The sequence below is a fragment of the Alexandromys fortis genome, unplaced genomic scaffold (assembly GCF_014885135.2).
Source record: "Alexandromys fortis isolate MF-2015 unplaced genomic scaffold, M_Fortis_MF-2015_v1.1 scaffold_12, whole genome shotgun sequence".
Lineage (NCBI taxonomy): Eukaryota > Metazoa > Chordata > Mammalia > Rodentia > Cricetidae > Alexandromys > Alexandromys fortis.
The window spans coordinates 18,858,983-18,873,512 of NW_026067937.1; the positions used below are offsets into that span (position 1 = coordinate 18,858,983).

General features: G+C 51.8%; 1 protein-coding gene across 1 annotated transcript in view; it reads left to right on the forward strand.

Annotated features, from left to right (window-relative positions):
• Pcnx2 (pecanex 2) overlaps window positions 1-14,530 on the forward strand; it is a 103,054-nt gene that overhangs the window by 81,268 nt on the left and 7,256 nt on the right. The window contains exons 22-28 of the mRNA XM_050146905.1: window positions 2,532-2,785; window positions 4,289-4,522; window positions 4,796-4,917; window positions 10,036-10,180; window positions 11,484-11,714; window positions 12,242-12,516; window positions 13,755-13,942. Coding sequence (XP_050002862.1) covers window positions 2,532-2,785; window positions 4,289-4,522; window positions 4,796-4,917; window positions 10,036-10,180; window positions 11,484-11,714; window positions 12,242-12,516; window positions 13,755-13,942 — 1,449 coding nt within the window. The remainder of the gene's footprint in view (window positions 1-2,531; window positions 2,786-4,288; window positions 4,523-4,795; window positions 4,918-10,035; window positions 10,181-11,483; window positions 11,715-12,241; window positions 12,517-13,754; window positions 13,943-14,530) is intronic.

Consider the following 14,530-nt stretch of genomic DNA (forward strand, 5'->3'; position numbering starts at 1 on the left):
AAAGAGCCAAGGCAGGGGACTGGTCTTGTTTATAAGATACCTGTGAACTCGGGCTCAGGAGAGAGAACCCTGAAGGTGATAGCTACCCTCAGGAGAGGCATCGTCCTTCCTCCCAACCCCCTAACCAACTCCAAAAGAAAAGCAAGGGAGAAGGGCCCTGGGCTCACTGCTAGATCAGGGTGCAGCTGGGCAACCATGTGGCTCTCCATCTGGACAGTCTGACTGTGGGGAACTTGCTGGAAATCTCTGCCACAGTATTTAGTTGGTTCCCAGGCGCTCAGTAGTTGTCTCCCACATAGCCTTCTGACAGCTCCACACCGCCTTCCTCACTGGAAAAACCAATCTACTTTCATACCAGGATCTTCAGTGGACATCCCCGTGACGGGGCTTTACAGGGCCTCAGCTTCTGCCACAGGGCCTCGATGCACTAGCCCACCGCTGTCACAGGAGTTGACACCAGATGGATGAGCTGAGTAGGGAATGGAGAGAAGAGAGGAGGGAAAGAAAGAAGGGGAGAGAGGGAAGTTCAATAAGGAAAGACTGAAAAAAAGAATGTCTAAACATTTTAAAAGTCTATTTGATGTTAAATTTTTTAATCCCATTTTCTCAGAATTCTTTCAAATTTTCATGTGGCCCCACCCTGCAGGCCATTCCTCAGCATCTTGATAGACCTTGCAGAAGGGACACAGAAAGCACAGGCAATTATTAGGGTGAAGCCACCCACTCACCTGGGAGCCAGGGAATATGAAAAAGCAAGATTTATGCTCCTGTCTGAGGGAGATGTTATCAGTGTTCTCGCGGTTTGGCTGACCCCCATAATCACTGGCCCACGGGGACGCGTGGAAACATCTGCGTAGCCTAATCTTATCCAAAGCAAACCCAACCCGGATCTTTATCTTAACTGGCAGATCCACACAGCTCTCCCACTAATCTCAAACTCCACAGTTTTCTTCCTCTTGGCAACAGTCACTGCTTTGTCATGCCTCTGGGTTTTATGTCTGTGCAGCTTGCGTGATCTGTTGACTCCCTGAGTTCCAGACTTCATCCATAAAGTAGAGCGCTGTCCCTCACAAATGCTAGCACACATAGTTCCCTTCACTTCTAATTGGAGGAGCCCAAGGCATGTCAGTGTATGTGGCGGGTCTAGGTGAGCAGGCTGTGTCCCGTGGGCACTAGCAGAGTCTTTTCCCCCTTAGCATCTGCCTCAGGAAGGCTGTGTGAGGAGGAGGCGCGTTGTGAGGATCTGCGGACCTGCGGGCCATTTCCTTGCCGCCCCAGCTCTCGGCCGCCAGCTAGCTCTAGCTTATGCCCCGAAATAATTACACAGAAACTGTGTTCTTTTAAACACTGCCTGGCCCATGAGTTCCAGCCTCTTATTGGCTAGCTCTTACATATTGTTCTAACCCATTTCTAATATTCTGTGTAGCCCACGAGGTGGCTTACCAGGGAGGATCTTAACCTGCGTCTGTCTGGAGTGGGAGAATCATGGCGACTCCTGACTCAGCTTCTTTCTCCCAGCATCCTGTTTTGTTTTCTCCGCCTACCTAAGGGTTGGCCTATCAAATGGGCCTAGGCAGTTTCTTTATTAGTAAGAAATCACTCCCACATCAGAGACGTTCTGAATGACCCGTGAACTAGAAAGACCCCTCCTCTGAGTCTGGTTGGTTGTGTTGTTGTTCCGACCTGTAAAGAGAGGAAGTTGGGAGGTCTTATTCCCAGAGATGATTACAGAATTACACATTTCAACACTTGCCATGTACTGGGCTGCCCAGTGTGCCTGGAAGCCTTGATTAGTTCCACTTTTTAGGTTTGTGTGTGTGTGTGTGTGTGTGTGTGTGTGTGTACATCTGTGTGTATGATGTTTCTGTGTATTTTTGCACACGTTTGTGGAGGCCAGAGGTTGATGCCAGTGTCTCGCCACTCCATTCTGTTTTATTATTGTTGAGACAAAGCCTCTCACTGAAGCAGGAGCTCAGTGACTTGGCTAGTCTTGCTGGCCAGCAAGCTCCAGGGATTGTTCTGTTCCTGCTTTTGAACATTGGGATTAGAGGCTTGAGCTCCAGTTCCCGGGAGGCAGGGCTGATCTAGCCAACTTACTGAGCTGCCATCCATGGAGAGACCATCTCAAAACAAGGCAGAGGGCTCCTGAGAAATAACCTACCCACCTCCCTACACACACACACACACACACACACACACACACACACACACCTTTCATATAGGTACGCACCCAAAAAGTTATTCATGGCTGTTCAGTAGGCCTGCTTTAAAACAAAGAACACACACTAGACTCCTGCACCTCCTAGCACCTTCAGAGACACCTCACGGGATTACAAAGAGGGCTTGGTGACTAAGAGCACTGGCTGCCCTTCCAGAGGAACCGGGTGTGATTTTCAACACACACACACACACACACACACACACACACACACATGGCAGTTCACACCTGTCTGTAATTCTAGATCCAGATCACCTGGCACCCTCTTCTTCTGACCTCTGCGTGACCTAATGCTCCTTGTGTCCTTGGCCAGGGACCTACTGCCAGCAGAGGGAGGTGGAGGCCATCATGGAAGGTGACGAGGATGACAGAGGCTGCTGCTGCTGCAAGCCTGGCCACCTGCCACACCTGCTGTCCTGCAATGCTGCCTTCCACCTGCGCTGGCTCACCTGGGAGATCACGCGCACACAGTACATCCTGGAGGGCTATCGCATCATGGACAACAACGCAGCCACCATGCTGCAGGTGTTTGACCTCCGCAGGGTGCTCGTCCGCTACTATGTCAAGGTGTGTTGCGTTTCCCAGCACTAGGGGCGGTGCCTAGGAAGTGGGGAGAGGGGGTGAAAGGCAGGGTTCCTGGAAATCTCTACACAAAGTGGCAGGGCGAGGTTTTTCCCAGCTTCCCAATGAGAGATGCAGTCAGGCTTGGGGACCTCTTCTTTCTTGAAAGACACAACAGGGCTCTGTGTTAGCCTAAGTCTGGGCACAGCAGGCTGGCTCCAACCTTGACTGTCTGTCCGTTTCCACCACAGCAGGGACGCTTGTTGTGATGGCCACTTTAAATACCCAGGGCACATCAGCAGGTCCGTGTCAGAGTTACAGATTACATTATTAGCTCTGTGCAGATGGTTCAGTTTAAAGCCAGAGTTTGGATTGGAGATGGAGCTCAGGTGGCAGAGTGCTTGCCTAGCATGCAGAGTCCTGGGTTCAATCCCCAGCACTGCATACAACCTCATGTTGTGGTTGGTGTACATCTATAAGTCCCAGTATCAGGAGGAGGAGGAGGGAGGGGCAGAAGCTCAATGTTACATAGAGAGTTCCAAACCATCCTACAAAAGACCTTGTTTCAACATTCAATCCAAAGATTAGAAAGAAAAATGATTTAAAAAAAAAAAAACAGAGAGGAGGGAGAAAGAGACGGGGAAAGAGAAGAGGAAAGGAGGAAAGGGAAAGGGGAAAGGAAAAAGACAAGAAAAGAAGTGTGCAGCTGGATGCCCTGTGAAGAAAAATGTGGTTCTGGCTCAGGGTACCGAGTGCTGGCCTGGGCTGAGCTGTGTTCTAAGGAAAAGGGACCAGAAGGACAGGAGGGGACAGAGGAAACCCTTGTGAGGGACCCTGTGCTGAGGGAAGGCTATGGACGGTGACAAGCCTACTGAGGGCTCCACAGTTTAGTGCTGTCCTGTGGGGTGTCTCTGCAACCACCAGGGCCAGAACTGTCGATCTGTGTGAGGCCAGAGGAAAATTTGTTCAACACGGCTCAGTAGCCAGTGTTAGTTCCAACTTCTAGAGTCTGGCCCCAGGCCATTTATTTTAGGCATATTTAAGCACAGCACAATTTTGGAAAAAAAAAATGTCCCGGTGATAATTAACTCAATCCTCTGTGTACAGCAAAGCTTGCTACATTGAAACTTTTTTCAAAGTCCATATGACCTCTTCTATAAAGATGGGTTCTATTGACTGGGAAAGAATGCTCAAGATGAACAGACTGGCTGTATATCTGTTCATTTGAAGAGACCACCCAGCGTGTTTAACATTCCTGGTTTCCCTAGTGATTATCTATGAGCAAAAGGACCTCATGTCCTCTACACTGAGCTGATAGCCAAAAGGTACCCATCAGAGACCTCAAACCCCGGCAGCCAAAGCCGTCTTTGATGGAGACGAAGATGTCTCCCCTTGGCCTCCGAGCCATCTTTCTAGACCCTTCTTACTGAGGCCTGATAAATCAAAACAGTGAGGTCTCCTGGCTGTCCACTGGCTATGAGATCTCACAGTCTCGCTTGCTTTCCGCAGAGCATAATATACTACATGGTCACTTCCCCCAAACTCCTCTCGTGGGTCAAGAACGAGCCCCTGCTGAAGTCCCTCCAGCCCTTCGCCAAGTGGCACCACATTGAGCGTGACCTTGCGATGTTTAACATCAACATCGACGACGACTACGTCCCGTGTCTCCAGGGCATCACACGGGCGAGTTACTGCACCGTGTTCCTGGAGTGGATTCAGTACTGCGCAGGGAAAAGACAGGAGGTAGGAGGGGACCTGGGGCTGAGCCACTGAGGACAAGCCTACACAGCAAGGGTCCTTAACCTCCTTTCTCTTACTGTATTCCAAAATAGATAATAAGAAAATAGAGGTGAAAACATTTTTTTTGAACAAATGTTCAGTACTTAAGCAAGTACTTAATTGTGGCAGCAACAGACTCCCCTCTCCAGGGTCAGTTCAGAGGTGCCCAGTTAGCCTGCTGCAGCCACACACGTGAGAGCCCGGGTGACAGCTGGCTTCACATCCTTGTTCTTTCAGCTCTCCAAGGCCTTGGACCCTGTGGACAGCGATGAAGACTCACCTCTGGTGACACTTTCCTTTGCCCTGTGCATTTTGGGGAGGCGAGCTCTGGGAACAGCTGCACACAATATGGCTATGAGGTACCAGAGAGACAACTGGGATATTTTAGGCTTGTGCAGGTGGCTGGGGTTTGTGTTTGATGGGTTCTGTCAGTCATTTTCTTTATTTCAACCTGGCCTGTTTGCAAGCCGTTGAGATGCATCTTTCCTTGGGAAATCAGGTTGGGTCTGCAGAATGTTTCTGGGTTATTGCAAACTTTAGACTCTTGCATTTAGAAATATCACTATGGGCGGTTGGAACCCAGGGGTCCCGGGTCTCAGACCTTCTAGGTTGTAAGGGTTGGGCTAAGATAAAAGGTTTACCTAGTGTGCCTGAAGCCCTGGGTTCAGCCCCCAACACTGCATAAGTCATACATGGTGACATATACCTGTAATTCCTGCAGTGTGGAGGTAGAGGCAGCGGATCAGAAGTTCAAGGTCATCCTCAGCTACATAGTGAGTTCAAGGGCAGCCTGAGACATGTGACACCCCACCCTATGTTCAAATAAAATGGTTGCAGGCCTCCTTATGGATGCTTGCCTGGTACCTAGCAAAGTTGATATTTGGGAAAGGTTCATCCCTATCATTTTTCCCAGACCCCCTTTCACCCTCTGTCCCCTGAGCAGGATCTGTCACAGACAAGCTGTGCCTGGGCGCTGCTGTCCCTCTTTTCCAGCTAAGATGCTCTAACTGGGGACATCCACCACCACCCCCAGTCACAGGGCATCGGTGGCTATTGTGTGGCTTCACCTTTGGTACTCAGCACTAGAGAAACTGGGCGGAGAGGCATTGACTGGGAATTGTCCCCAACCTGTCAGTAGCTCTCTAACTCATAATGAAGAAATAAGGTCTGGGAAGATGGCTTAGGACAAAGTGCTCACACAGCACGGGACTTGAGTTCAGATCCCCTTACCCACTTCAAAACCTTGGTATGGTGTCATGCATACCTGACATCCCAGTGCTGGGAGCCAGAGACAGGGGAATGGGGGGAATAGAGTTTCTGGATCCCTTCACTCGCAGGGAGGTTCCTGCCCTGAAGGAACAGCAGGGCATTCTGGGTGTTCTTCACCACCTAGGAACAAGCCTGGCTCCCCCAAGGGAATATTTTGATTTTAGAACACACCGGGCTCTAGCCTGTCCCCGATGGCAGTAGTTGAAAGCCACCATGGAATGGCACAGATGAAACAAGGTCAGGCTGGTCAGGGACTGTGCTCAGTAACCGTGCTGGGCTTTTTTGTTTGATTGGTTGATTGGTTTTGGTTGTTTTGCCTTGTGATTGTGATCTAAATGCCCATGAGGTGGCGCTGGTCACCTGGCCCACTGTGTTTGCTGAACTGGTGTGCCAAGGAGGTGACTGGGACAGCAGAGCCAATGTCTTGTCTGTGGCTGCCCCGGAGGGGAATGAGGCACACGGGAAGAGAACACTAGGGTCCTGGAGCTGGCATCTTGAGCACTGTGTATCCCCGTGACTGATGAGTTAGGCCAGAGAACACAGTGGTGAGTCATCTCGTCAGCCCCCTCAGTAGCTGCACTGCTCTTGCAAAGCCCGGATGTCACAGTGTGAAGGGTGGCAATGGAACAAATCAGTCTGTGCTGCAGGGTCAGTCCTGCAGAAACTGTCCCTGAGACACAGTTGTTTCCCCAAAGCCTAAGGTCCAAACCCAGCTAATGACCCTGGGCAGTGATCCCTTGTCTAGTACTGGAGGACCCCCAACTCCAGTGCTGGTCTCATTTCCTAGTGGGCCTGGTGGTTTTCAACATTGGGGCTCTAGCAGTTCCTTGGGTGGCTATTCTATGAGTTGATTTTGTGCCCTAGACTCTACCCAGTGTCCCTACATCAGTTGGGGCATCAAAATTGTCCCCAGACACAGACAGATGTCTCCTGTGGGCCCAATCCCAGGGATTGAGAGCCACCACAGAGAGAGCACAGGGAACAGCCAAGCCAGGTTGGCCGGAGATGGCCTTAGTTTTTGCTCTCGTCACTATGATCAGAACACCCGGGAGAGCAAGTTAAGTTCAAAGAGGGAATGGTTTGTCTTGGCTCATGGCTCCAAATTCATCATGATGCGAAGGGCATGGCACAGCTGGTCCAAGAGGAAGAGGAGCAAAGTAGTAGCAGGAAGGGGTGGGGTCAGAGCCAGATGTGTCCTTCCTGCTGTCCCTGCCTGGAGCCTGGACACAGCTATTCTCCCTCTCCCCATTCCCCTCCCTCCCTCCTCCTTCCCCTTCCTCTTCTCCTTCTCCTTTTTCTCCTCCTCCCTCCCTCTGTCCCTCCCTCCCTTCCTCCCTCCCTCCTCCCCCTCTCTCCTGATTCCCCTGCATCCTTGGCTCTGTGATGAGACAGCCTGTCTTGCCCACCTCCTTCGTGGGTTTGGATGGGGCTTGGTCTCCGAGACAGACAACCTGATTGTGCTGTGTGCTATTCTCTCACAGCCGTGACAGCCCAGATCCAGCTGGGTAGGAGTCTGTCATTTCTCAGTCCAGTCAATGTATGTGTGCATTCCTATGCCTGTTAGGTGTCCATGTGTGTGGAAGCCAGGCAGCAACTTCAACTGTCCTTCTCCAGGCACCAGCCACCTTTGTAACTGGGCTTCTCCCTGTGCGCCCCAGGGATCCACCTATCTCTGCCTCCTAGTTCAGAGATCACAATTGTCTATGACCACACTGGCTTCTCAACAGATGCACAAGAGGACAAACCCCAGTGACGCTCCAAATCCAAACGCACTGCAGGCATTCGAGAGGTTTCCAAGCCCCTTGTTCCCCTTGCTCCCCTGCTTTTCTCCAGGCTGCCTGTTGGAGACCTTCTTCCTCCTTATGTCCCCCACGGGGAGAAGCCAGTTATGAAACACCTCCCGGTAGAACCCTTCGCTGTGTGAGGTCAAGCGGGGATTCCCCATGCTGGAGGGATTCACTCGGGCTCTGGTTCATGTGGAGGGTCACTTTAATCAAACACCTGTAAGCACGGCAGTGTGTCATTTTCTCTGAAAAGAGAATCGACAACTCGGTGTAGCCTGCTGAGCCCTGAGATGGGAGCCTGGGTGTCTGAGTAAGGGGGAGCAATGGCCTGCGACTGAGCAAGCAGCAGGCTGAGGCTCTTGGATCTGTGGGTGTTACCTGGGGGGTCTGGGTGAACCCTCAAGTCTTGTCCTATCCTGATCCCACATCTAAAAGAGCATTTCCTCTTGCACGGAGTGTGCAGTGTGATGTCCCCCACATCTTCCTGCGCTCACGTCACCCATGACTTAGCACCTCCTCCCCACTTTCATGGTTAGCGCCTTTCCAGATGTCCCCCTGGAGAGCAGATGGCGGCTTCACTCAGGTAGGGAAGCCTCTGACCATGGCACCCACCTGCCTGCAGTTCTGCTCGGCTCCAGTGGCCTCCTTGCCTCCCAGGAGCTGGCTGTGGCTCCCAGCCCCTTGGGAGTGTTTGCTCTGTGAGCAGACAGCCCTTTGGGAAAGGTTACTCCCTCGATCCCTTTCCAGAAGGTTCTAGATCCCTCCATCTGAGGAGGCCCTGGCAGCTCCCGTTTCTCCTGTGCAAAGCCTCTGAGTCTTCCTAAAGGGAGTCCGGGATGGAAATCAACGGAAGGGATACACACCACAGCAAGGTTCCGCAGCAGCACGCGGTGGCCGTGTGGCTATGCGTCTCTGACGCACAGGTCCTGTGCATGGCATTGAGACCAAAGTCTTCTCAATGTGTGTCCTATGCCTCCTATCCCAGGCCAGCCCTGTCCAAAGTGCTGGCTGCCATGTTTGCCTCATCCCTGCATCTCGGGGGCATTAGAGGTCACCATGAGAGGGCACAGTGGAGGAATAAGGGCGAGGGAGAGAAGACTTTCCTTCCTATCCCCAGAATACAGGACACATTGTGTTCACTCAGAAAGGCCCAGGCCGGCTGTGACACCCTGTCCTTCACTCAGGTGACCCTCAGAGACAGTGACACAGACGGGGATGAAACACGGCAGGAAAGCAGGACCTGTGTGGTGGTTTGGAAGAAAATGGCCCCCAAAGGGAGTGGCACTTAGGAGGCGTGGCCTTGTTGGAGTAGATGTGGTCTTGTTGGAGGTGGGCTTTGAGGGCCTATCTATGTTCAAGCCATGCCAAGTGAAACAGAACACTTCCTGGTGCATGCAAGATGTAAAACTCTCCGTTCCTTCTCCAGCACCAAGTCTGCCTGCACGCTGCCCTGTCCCACCATGATGATAATGGACTAAATCTCTGAAACTGTCAGGCAGCCCCAGTTAAATGCTTTCCTTTATAAGAGCTGCTGTGGTCACGGTGGCTCTTCACAGCAACAGAAACCCTAACTAAGATGATATGAAAACCCAAACAACCCTGGCAGAGAAATTAGCCACCAACCTTGGCCTTCGAAGAAAGGGTGGCAGAGGGGACAGTTGTGCTCTGATAATCTAAGAGTCCGTGCTTGGGTGACATTTGACTATTTTTTCCTCTCTGTATATTATGATAGAATCCAATTTCTACTATGATTAACCCAGCCCTGAAATTTCAAGAAGTAAGATACTGGTGAGGCGGGATAGGTGTGGCAGAGCCAGTGTGGCTGGGGAGGGTGAGCCTGCTGTCTCTGCTTTCTGGTGTATGTGTCTGGCCTGTTCCAGGCTGGATCTCAGTTTCCCGCTCAGAGATTATGTCAGTGGTTCCTAGGGTGATAGGAAGTGGCCTTACACCAAGGCACCAGCCTCGCTGTGGGGCCAGGCATGGGGGTTCTGGGAAACATCTAGAATCATCTTCCTTTCCATGTTGGGTCAGTCCAAAATACAGGAAGATAATGCGTGTGTTTGTGTGTGTGTGTGTATGTACAAGTGGTCATGCCCTGTTTGTTACTCAGATACCATCTATCTTACTTGAGACAGCATCTTTCATTGGTCCAGAGTTCACTGGGTAAGCTACACTGGGTGGCCTGCTAGAACCAGGGACCAATCCTACCTCTGCTTCCTTAGCAGTAGGATTGCCAGCACATACAACCATACATGGCTTTTTTAATGAGGTGTTGGAAACTCAGGTCCTCACGCTTGTGTGGACCAACAGAGCCATTTCCCTAACCCTAGGAAGGTAATCCTTAAACCAGAAGATGCAGACACTGGTGGGATAAAGGGGTCACGAACTCTGTGTGCACCCCACAGCAACGTGACTGTTTTGCAGCCTGGATTCCTTTCTGTACGGGCTGCATGCCCTCTTCAAAGGTGACTTCCGGGTCACAGCTCGAGACGAGTGGGTATTTGCCGACATGGACCTGTTGCACAAAGTTGTTGTTCCAGCCGTCCGGATGTCCCTGAAGCTGCACCAGGTAAAAAAGCCAATTCTGAAAGAACAATAATCTGAGTCTGCCCCCTTAAGTCAACTCCCCACCCACTGTGAGGTGAGCAGCCTCCTCCTCCATCCTCCCCCCAGGGAGCCCCACTCCATGGTTGTCTGTCTCCTCACTGGCCTAGAATCAGCTCAGCCAAGGAGTATGCCATAAATCCTCTTACACCATGGGCTCAAATAGAGAACTCTCCCCTGTGAGAAGAAAAGTAAGAAATGTGGGCTCCGGCGAGGCCTCCGTCAGCAACGGGCTTGCTGTCCAGGCATGAGTATGAGTCTGAACCATGGAACCCAGGGAGAAAATCTAGGTGTGTTCGTTTTATTGTAATCCCAGGGCTGAGAGCAGAAAGACAAGAGGCTCTTTGGGTAGGGGGAGGCATCACTAGCCAGCAATCTAGCCAAGCTGGTGACCACTAGGATCAATGAAAGGCCTTATCTGAAAACAAGAGCCAAAAGAATGTGGCTAGCGACCAAGGAGGACACCTAAGGTGGCCCTCTGCCCTCTACATATGCAGTCACACACACTGAACACATGGAAGGAGAAAGTCAATAACACAGACTCCATCTCCTTCTGATGTATATGACATGCTCAAATAATAATTAGAATGGTAAATTATTCTATGTCCACCTCAACTACAGAATGAGACCTTGTCTCAAAAAGAAAGCCACAAAAATGAAGTAATAACAATATAGTCTTTGATATGGGTGGTGGTGGCGCACGCCTTTAATCTTGGTACTGGGGAGGCAGAGGCAGGCAGATCTCTGTGAGTTCGAGGCCAGCCTGGTCTACAAAGCAAGTTCTAGAACAGCTAGGACTATTACACAGAGAAACCCTTTCTCGGAAAACCAAAACCAAACCAAACCAAAACAGCAACAACAACAAACAATCCCCCCCCCCCAAAAAAAAAATCTTTTTTTCTGGAAAGCCTTAGAAATCATTCAACGCTAGCTTTGGAAACAGTGGGTAGTCTGAATAAACCTGGCATGGGCTAATGGCCATCTTCCCCCAGAGCATAGAGGAGGAGGTTCACTAGGAAGAGGGGAGCTGACCTAAATGTCACAGAGGCCTAAGGAATGCAGCTCTTTCCTGGGCACGCTCCAGCTGGTTAGGGACAACGAGTTGAGATGCCCTCAGTGCCCAGCTCAAGACTCAGTGGCGAGAGTACAGTGGGGGGCGGGGAAATGAGGCAAGCATGTGGCCCCAGAGGCCACCGCAAGTCCCCCTCTGCCCTTGCCCAGACCAGCAGCTCTGGCCTCACTGAGCCCACCTGGGCTCTCCCCACCAGGACCAGTTCACCTGCCCGGATGAGTATGAAGATCCGGCCGTTCTCTATGAGGCCATCCAGTCCTTCGAGAAGAAGGTCGTGATCTGTCATGAGGGAGACCCAGCCTGGAGGGGTGCGGTGCTGTCCAACAAGGAGGAGCTGCTGACCCTGAGGCACGTGGTGGACGAGGGTGCCGACGAATACAAAGTCATCATGCTCCACAGGGGTTTCCTGAGCTTCAAGGTCATCAAGGTAGGTCACGTGTCCTGATCTCCAACTGGGAAGCAAGAAGACAGACAAGGCAGTTGGCACTACTGGTCCCTAAGCAGGAGTGCTAGCCAGCAGCCGGAGACACCAGAGAGGCAGCCTGAAAGCCTGGTGCCCTTGTGGTGCCCTCCTGGGAGAACCAGCATGTGGGGAGGATCTACCAAATTGACAACACCATTTTGTTTTGTTTAAGTAATTTATGATTTAGGACATGTGGTCCATGGGCTACAAGTTAGACATGCCTACTTTTCTTGGATTGTCCGCTCCTGGGTGGAAGAGCCCTCCTGCCCATGACCTGTCTTTGCATAGGGCTAAGAGAAAAGTCTTACTTCCTTTTTATTTTTCCTAAGTTCCCCCATGAGAATGACATTATTTTCAGGAGTGAGACAAGGGCTGCCGGCCAAGTAGTTATACCCCCAGACTCTCCCAGAACCGGACTCACTCTCTGTGGGTTAAATCCCAACTGACGGTGGGATCCCTGGACTTCTCTGCACTCCCACCCCTGCCTGCAGGTAAACAAGGAGTGCGTGAGAGGACTCTGGGCAGGACAGCAGCAGGAACTCATTTTCCTGCGCAACCGCAACCCAGAGCGTGGAAGCATCCAGAACAACAAGCAGGTGCTACGCAATCTCATCAACTCCTCCTGCGATCAGCCGCTGGGGTACCCCATGTATGTCTCCCCACTGACCACGTCTTACCTGGGAACCCACAAGCAGCTGCAAAGCGTCTGGGGTGGGCCTGTCACACTGGACCGTATGAGGACGTGGTTCCAGACCAGGTGGCTAAGGTAGGACTTCCCAGGGGCCTCTGCCTGGGCACCGGGGAGAAGCGTGTGGAGCTGAGCTCTGGGCGGCATGATGATAAGAGTCACTGTTGTCTTAGATGAGTCACCCTGCTGTGCCCAACTGACCCTCAACAGGTCATGTGGCCAACAAGTGGCCTCAGAGGGAATCAATGGGGACTGTCATATACAGTCATGTTCGCCACTCTCAGGTCCAGGTCGTGTCTGGCCTCTAACTGGTTTGAGGGATAGAGGGTACTTTTTATCTTGTTTGTGTGTATGTTCATATGTATGCCAGCATGTGTGTGTGTGTGTCTGTGTCTGTGTGTGTGTGTGTGTGTGTGTGTGTGTGTGAGAGAGAGAGAGAGAGAGGAGAGAGAGAGACTGTGACTGTGTACAGGTAAGTATGGAGGACAGGCGACAACCTCAGGAATCATATCATTCTCATTCTTCAGGTATCACTTACGGTTGTGTGTGTATGTGTGTGTGTGTGTCTGTGTGTGTGTATCTGTGAGTTGAGGCATACCCACACATGTGGAAAGGAGAAAACATTTGTAGAATCCCTTCTTTCCATCACTGGCCACAAACCCACCAATTAGGCTAGACCTGCTGCCCCATGAGCTCCAGGGATCTGCCCACCTCCACCTCTCCAGAGCTGAGACTACACGTGCACACCACCGTACCCAGCGTTTTGACATGGGCTCCACAGGCTGTCCTCAGGCTTACACCGTGCAGCAAGCGCCTGACTGACTGAGCCCTCTCCCCAGCTCTCACTGGCTGCAGAGAGAAGCAGGCCTGAACCTTCAGGCCTGTCACTCAGTGCTGCCTTCTGCAGTAAGGAGTCTCTGGTTGCCGGGGTATTCTGAGCATCACTTGGGCATGGTAGCACTCCTGATGGGTTCCCGTGAAAGGTTCGGCCTGATGCTTCTACTCCTAGCATGCATATCTGCTTATTAGACACTGAGCCCCTTTCTCACGTGCACTCCTGGGGTGCTGTCCACCTGGAGAGAGTGTCCTTCCACCCAGTTCATTCATGGCTAGCGGGGATAGGCAGGGTAAGTTAAGTGACACTTGTAATGGGAGGAATTCAACCTGCCGAACCAGAGCTGTACAAAGCCAACCAGCTACACACCACGTGGTGACACCATCTTATGCGATCACTGTCCTTAACTGATGTCACTGTTGGCCTGGGATTGTACAAGAGATGTGTCAATGAGACCCTGACGTTCCTGTCCCTACCACAGGATGAGAAAGGACTGCAGTGTGGGCCAGCGGAGCCGTGGCAACATTGAAGATGTGGATGGACCAACAGGACCAGCAGCAGGTGGCAGGAATGCCCCCAGTGGAGAAAGCCGGGACAGCAGCTCAGAACAAGCCAGAAAAGGAGGCACCCAGCAATGGGCCTCACCCCGTGGAGAGGGTCATAGGACAGGTGAGTGTGCCCAGGGCCTTAGGTCCAACATCATGGAATGTATTTTCTAGTCTCCAGGGCCTCTTGGCTACCATCAAGGAACTTGGGGTCAGTGGCTGTGGCGCTGGAAGAGATTTACTCGTCATACCCTCTGGCTGGCTGGGTCCAGCTCTGCTCATTCATCTGTCCGTGGGTCCTTTACCTTTGGCAGTCATTAGATGTATGTCTTCCTGACCGTCCAATACTCCGTTCTGTCCATCTGTCCCTCTCAGTGCTGTTCCACCATTATTGCTTCTTAAAATTCTTCTGCTAAGTCCAGCCTAGCTCTGAACCTCTAAGTGAAGGAAGCATGCTGACAAAATACCTCAGCGCCTGGGCTCCCAGCCCCTGAACCTAATCCGTCCTGGGCTGAGGGTCTCCCGACCCTGACCTAGCTTGTAGTGCCCTCCTCGTCCATGCTGCATCCTGTGTGACCACTGCACTTGCTGCCGAGGCTGTTTGTACACTGTTGCTCTTGGGGCCTCCCATGAGGGCTGTACATACACCGGCTCCTTTACACCCTCCATGGCTCTAGGCCCTTTGGGGTGCTCCGTCTTCCCTTCCCACGTG